The sequence below is a fragment of the Nannobrachium achirus genome (genome assembly GCF_963921795.1).
Source record: "Nannobrachium achirus genome assembly, chromosome: 21".
Taxonomy (NCBI): domain Eukaryota; kingdom Metazoa; phylum Chordata; class Actinopteri; order Myctophiformes; family Myctophidae; genus Nannobrachium; species Nannobrachium achirus.
This window is the reverse complement of record NC_137828.1, coordinates 48,621,055-48,626,519: the sequence shown is the minus strand read 5'-3', so window position 1 is coordinate 48,626,519 and position 5,465 is coordinate 48,621,055. Positions and strand designations below refer to the sequence as shown.

Here is a 5,465-nt window from a genome sequence, read left to right as displayed (position 1 = left end):
CCACGAGAGGATATGATTCAAGTCGTAGTGGCTTGTTGAGAGGTGCTGTCTAATAGCATACATCCGTAGAGGAAAATAAATGTCAATCTAGACACGGAGGTCCTACTATGACTTTAATACTGAAGAATTAATCCGCCTCCTTAATCAGATGTCTACCCTCTACCAAATTACATCAGATTCATCAATCATTGACAGAGCTAATCTCTTACTGGGCCATTATCAGTAAGGTTATCTTGTACCTAGCTCATTGTTCCACAAGTATTGTATGTGTGGATGCCATCCTAAAGCCAGAAAAATCTACCCTTTTCAACTCAAAAACAGATTCAAGTTGACAATAATTTGAAAGAAATGGGGCAACAGCAGACCTTTTTCGTATCAAGCGTATTGGACTCTGGAGAAATGATCAAAATTCTTTGACAAATATATTTTCACAGGAGTGCATTCTATACCTTTTCTCTTACTAGGTATGAAGTATGCTATATGACATAATTATATTAAACCAAAACAAGCTGGAACCATGTATGAATAAACCTGGGAAATGCTGATGGCTACCTACCATGACAACTCCACCACACCATCATCTTGGTGACATAATGTATCATGGCAAAGTCTTATGCATATTCCTGAAGCAAGTGACATTTGTTGACTTTTTGCACATGCTGACATCTTTTCGTGATGTGAGCAAACCTAATGCATGTGGGAAATATGGTTCATTGATAGCGTCCTTTTTCATCACATGGAAGATAAAAGGGTGATGCATCTGATGCTGAATCCAGCCTGGTGGAGTTCTCAAATTCTGCCCGAACCCGAAAGAAATCCATTTCAACTGCCCCTAGCGGCCCAACGGTAAGGCAGGAGGAAATGGCAGTGGATGTGCTGGATGCAACTCAAAGTGAACTTTACTCAGGCATCTATTTTTTTGCCGTCCGACCTTCCTAGCCATGTTAAAGAAAAACTGTCAACGATGGCCAAAACTCAATCAAAAGAATCGGAGAAAGTGGACATTTTCAAGATGTTTTGGGCACAATCTGCTCTGTTCAAAGCTAGTTGGATGCGTGACTTTGAGGACAAACACATAATGACACCTTTTTGGAGTTTTGGGCCTAAAGGTATGGTAATTGTTCAGGCCAGGTTAATTTTCAGGCCTGCTGAGAACTCAAAATCCAGGCTGTTTTAACCACATGAACCCATGTCCCTGTTCTGGGGACGGACATCCGGTGAAAATAGCATATCCACAAGCTCACAATTGAGCTTGTAGATGGACTATTTGTGGCAAAAAGGAGTGGATAAGAAACCCACTGTTGGTTGCAGCATGCAAGATGCAGCGAGAGCCAATTCTTTTACACAGACTAGATATTATTCATACTTTATTGTAAGCTTAGATCTGTTTAAGTTGTTTTTTTATTCTAGTTTTTATTGACAGGTATTCTTTTTATTGTTTAAGATGTCAATATTTTAATACTGATAAAGCAAAAATGATAGTTTTATTCCTCCTGTGACTAATTTTACCGTATGAAAGATGGTGAACTCAATTGTACTTCTTGGAGACCTTCTGTATGATAAGGCTTTCAAAAGTAATATTAACTGTCAATGTTGCAAACTTCTTTGTATGTAATTGAGGTAATAAAAAACCTTGTTTTTATAAACATTTTACATAACATTTAATGTGTGTTAGCACTTACATTCATGGGCATTAACATACATAACATCCACTCATAAACAAGAAGATACTAGATTTAATTCTCAAATGTACTTCTTTTTTACAAAAACAAAAACAGTCAATATTTGAGGAGAATTGCCTCAAGCACATAAAGCTTAAATGTGAAGAGTGATATTTCTTTTACATCCTGGGTTTGTATAACCACTTCATTAGGACTGCTGCGGTTTCTGGAGCATTCCCACGCCAAGCTTCCCCAGCATCAGAAGACTGGAACAAATATGAGATTATTCACAGACTGACATTGGGTGTAAACGTATTTGGTGCAATATTGTGTTTGGAAATATAAATAAGGGAACGAAAAAAGCAGGAATGTGTCAAACTATCAAGGCCTGACTTAAAAGCACACTGCGCTTGTATGAAGTGTTTACCTTGCAGCACACATCATTCCAGCTGGCATGAACTTCCGGGATCCATAAAACCTCTTTCCCATGACTGCTGACAGAGCTCCTGATGTTGCTGTAAAGATGCATGATAGACAAGACAGTGTGGACCCAGTGCACAACATTAAACATGATAGTCAGGCTGCAAGATATATCATAAACTAACCATTATAATATTAACCCATGTTGCAATAATTTCATTCACCATGCATGTACTGTATAATACTAGGACAGGTTCTTCTAGATGGGATGTAACTGTCATATGCCCCAGAGAAACATCCTATAGACTTCTTTGCCATAACATGACACAGGCAGATTATAAACACATTCTTAGTTTACAGATCGGCTAGTTGAGAGATATAGGCTACAAGTATGTTCTTAATTCACCAACCTAGGGACACCCAAATGTTGTTGGGGTCATTGGAGATCTGGTATGCCCCGAAGCCTGCCAGGCCACCAAAGAGGAAGCCAGCTGCCATAGAGGGGACACTACCTGAAAGAAACCCCCAAACACGTGGTAAACGACCACTACTGTGGTTATACAGTATATGACTAGATCAATAAATTCCGTGCAGGTGATTATTTTTCTAAGTGTTGGAGTTTGGAAGCACTCATTTTCTGAACATCCTGCTGCCTCCAGCATTGTACAATTTTGAAACAATTGGTCGTTGTTGAGTGATTTCCAACGAGTGCTTCCAAACACTATCACCAAATAATCACCTGCATGGAATTTATTGACAGAAAGTAGCTCATAACATGTCTACGTGGATTTTTATGAAACAAACACTATGCAGATAGAAAGAGGATAATTCAAGCTTTCAACAGCTGCAACATTTGTTGAGTTTAACGTTTAATACAATCAACTAGATCAGCGGTTCTCAAACACTTTCATGCCAAGAACCCACACATTTTTCAAGATTTTCCTAAATGTCATTTTGCTGAGGACCCCAAGAGGTCCCCAGACCTCACTGGAAAAGATATACTGGAATGAGGGGACAGGTTTTAAATAAAGATATCATTGCACAGAGATGGGTCAGAGAGAGAGCGTATGTTCATTTCAGTACGTAGAATACAGCAGTTATACAGTATGTGCATCTTATGTGCTGGGGTTGACACTAAGGTCTCAGAGGCACTTGCCCGTCAGTACAGGTCATGTTCTACTTGGCCAAAGGTCATGCCCACTTGCCCGAAAAGTAAATCCTTACTCTTGTAGAACAAATTAATGTTAAATCCAATCGATAACAGAATGAGTGCATGCTGCTAGTTGTCAAAAGGTAGCATTGTCCTTCATGAATAGCCAATAATATTTAACGATGAAGGCCGAATGCACTTGCCTGTCAAGCAACCTGAAAGCAAAGTCCACCCGCCCAAACGTTTTATTCACTTGACACGGGTAGTCGGGCAACCATTATGGTCTGGGGTCAACCCCTGTATTTGCATGCCGGCCACGCTTGGTTCTCAAAGTGGGACACCCAGGGGTCCTTGAGGAGGTTACAGGGGGTCCAGAGCCAAATGAGTTAATACAGCATGTCTGTTTACCAAGTTTTAATATAGTTTGAAAATGGACGACCTACAAGGCAAGCTCACACATTGTGATGCGTTGTGAGCCATTTTCACTTATTTTTCTAGCTTTTTAAGATGTGAAATGGTATTGGGGGTCCCCAGCCGGCACAAAATATGTTCTGATGGCCGTCCGTGGCAAAAGCACTGCCAAAGATGATAACAGGAAGAGCACCTCAGTGTTAACTTGTTTTCCCCCCCACAAAAATAAATGATTATTAGAACATGTTTAAACATTCAACAATTAAGGTCTAATAATTCTACAACACTACAAATTGCTACAAAACCTGTATATCCAGTCATTTCGGCATATAAACAAGAAGTTGAAGGACAAATTTGTCAATTTTACATCAAGGCACCCACTCTTCCTTAGTGCCCACCCAGTGCTGCCCACTCTTCCTATAAATCCCCATAGATATCTTACCTGCTTTGACATAGCCAATGACTCCCCCGGATGTGATCAGGGCTGCGTACCCATATCCTACCCAATCAACAGACATGTTTGACACCTGAAAACCAAACAACACATGCAGAGCATGAGAGCAAACGGTTGATGTATAGCACAGAAAAAAGAAAAGCTAATCCTTGTTCATCAACACTTAGTGGTAAGTATATCCACTTATAGGACTTACATTTGCAAATATTATATAATTATTAAGGCTATCTGCCTGCGTTGACACAGAGCTGCTGTTGAACAGCACTAACTGAGCAATGAGGAGAGTTGGAAACATGGTGGCCGCTCCAAATAACCGCCTAGCTGATCATCATGTCTCATATCTGGTGTCTTAAGAGTGGTTGCATGAGGGGTGTCTGTCTTCTGGTGTACGAGATAACACTGACACACACACATGCTGCTTGAATGATAATTATGCTCCATAGTAATAGCTAGCTGTAAAACACCACCATAGCCATAGCAGCCATCTCTCCTCTGGTGGTTTCAGCAGAGCATTATAAAACACCTGGCTGCTGGTGCACGGAGAATCTACGCCACTGGTTGGGTTACAACATTAACGGATTTTACACATTTAAAAGTATTAGATCACAAGCTTACGCACAACCTTGCCGCTCGTCCAGTTTGTCCTTTGACTCTCTATACTCCTTGTTCCCCGCCGAGCATGTATGACCGATGCACAAGATGTGTGCAGCCGGTAAATACGTGGTTGTGCAACTTGTGCTTGCTGCTAACGAAATGCCTGGTGGGAAATGTAGGCGTTATGTATAGTGTTATTATAATACTATGGTTATAATATATATCGGTTAATCGGTTATGTCAACTCTATGGTTAGGACTATGTCCTTCCATATGCAGTATCATGGTTATGTCACTACAGAGTAGCCTACGGATCAGTCCCAAACCTCTAATAATAATAATAATAATAATACTAATAGCTAATAACATTATTATTGTTATAACGTAAAAATGTTTAAAAAAATATATAGGCCTATATAATAAGACAAAAGATGAGACATTATGTGTGAAAAATATAAAACTGCTCTTGGTGAATAGACTATACATCATTAAATTGTAACTTTACAACCGTTACCACAAGATGGCGCCACAAGATCAGGTAAGAGGCTTATTTCAGCCGAGCTCAGCTCATTACACTTTAGGACGCCTGCATGCGTTTATTGCATTCCCAAACACTTATGCTTTATATAGCCTGTGTAAGAGGAAAGGTTCACGACGATATCTGCATCGGAAATCGTGTTCCTCAACCGTGGACTGGGTAGAAAGTAGATTACCATGAACATTGGTAGGATAAAGCTCGGGAGGTTGATAAAAGTTTTCATCGTGACATCACTCTT

General features: G+C 40.0%; 1 protein-coding gene across 3 annotated transcripts; it reads right to left on the bottom strand.

Annotated features, from left to right (window-relative positions):
* Positions 1 to 1,655: 1,655 nt before the first annotated feature.
* Positions 1,656 to 4,766, bottom strand: tmem14ca (transmembrane protein 14Ca). 3 transcript variants are annotated; one of them, XM_080751957.1, is made up of 5 exons: positions 4,712 to 4,766; positions 4,085 to 4,169; positions 2,492 to 2,593; positions 2,089 to 2,176; positions 1,656 to 1,927 (listed from the first exon to the last, which is right to left on the bottom strand). In XM_080751957.1, exons 2-5 carry the CDS (start codon positions 4,158 to 4,160, stop codon positions 1,870 to 1,872), a joined length of 324 nt encoding a protein of 107 aa, XP_080608083.1. In that variant the 5' UTR covers positions 4,161 to 4,169; positions 4,712 to 4,766; the 3' UTR covers positions 1,656 to 1,869. The 3 variants fall into 3 exon arrangements, with proteins under 3 accessions (XP_080608083.1, XP_080608084.1, XP_080608085.1); XM_080751958.1 differs by having other exon boundaries at positions 4,716 to 4,764; XM_080751959.1 differs by having other exon boundaries at positions 4,719 to 4,762.
* Positions 4,767 to 5,465: the final 699 nt, after the last annotated feature.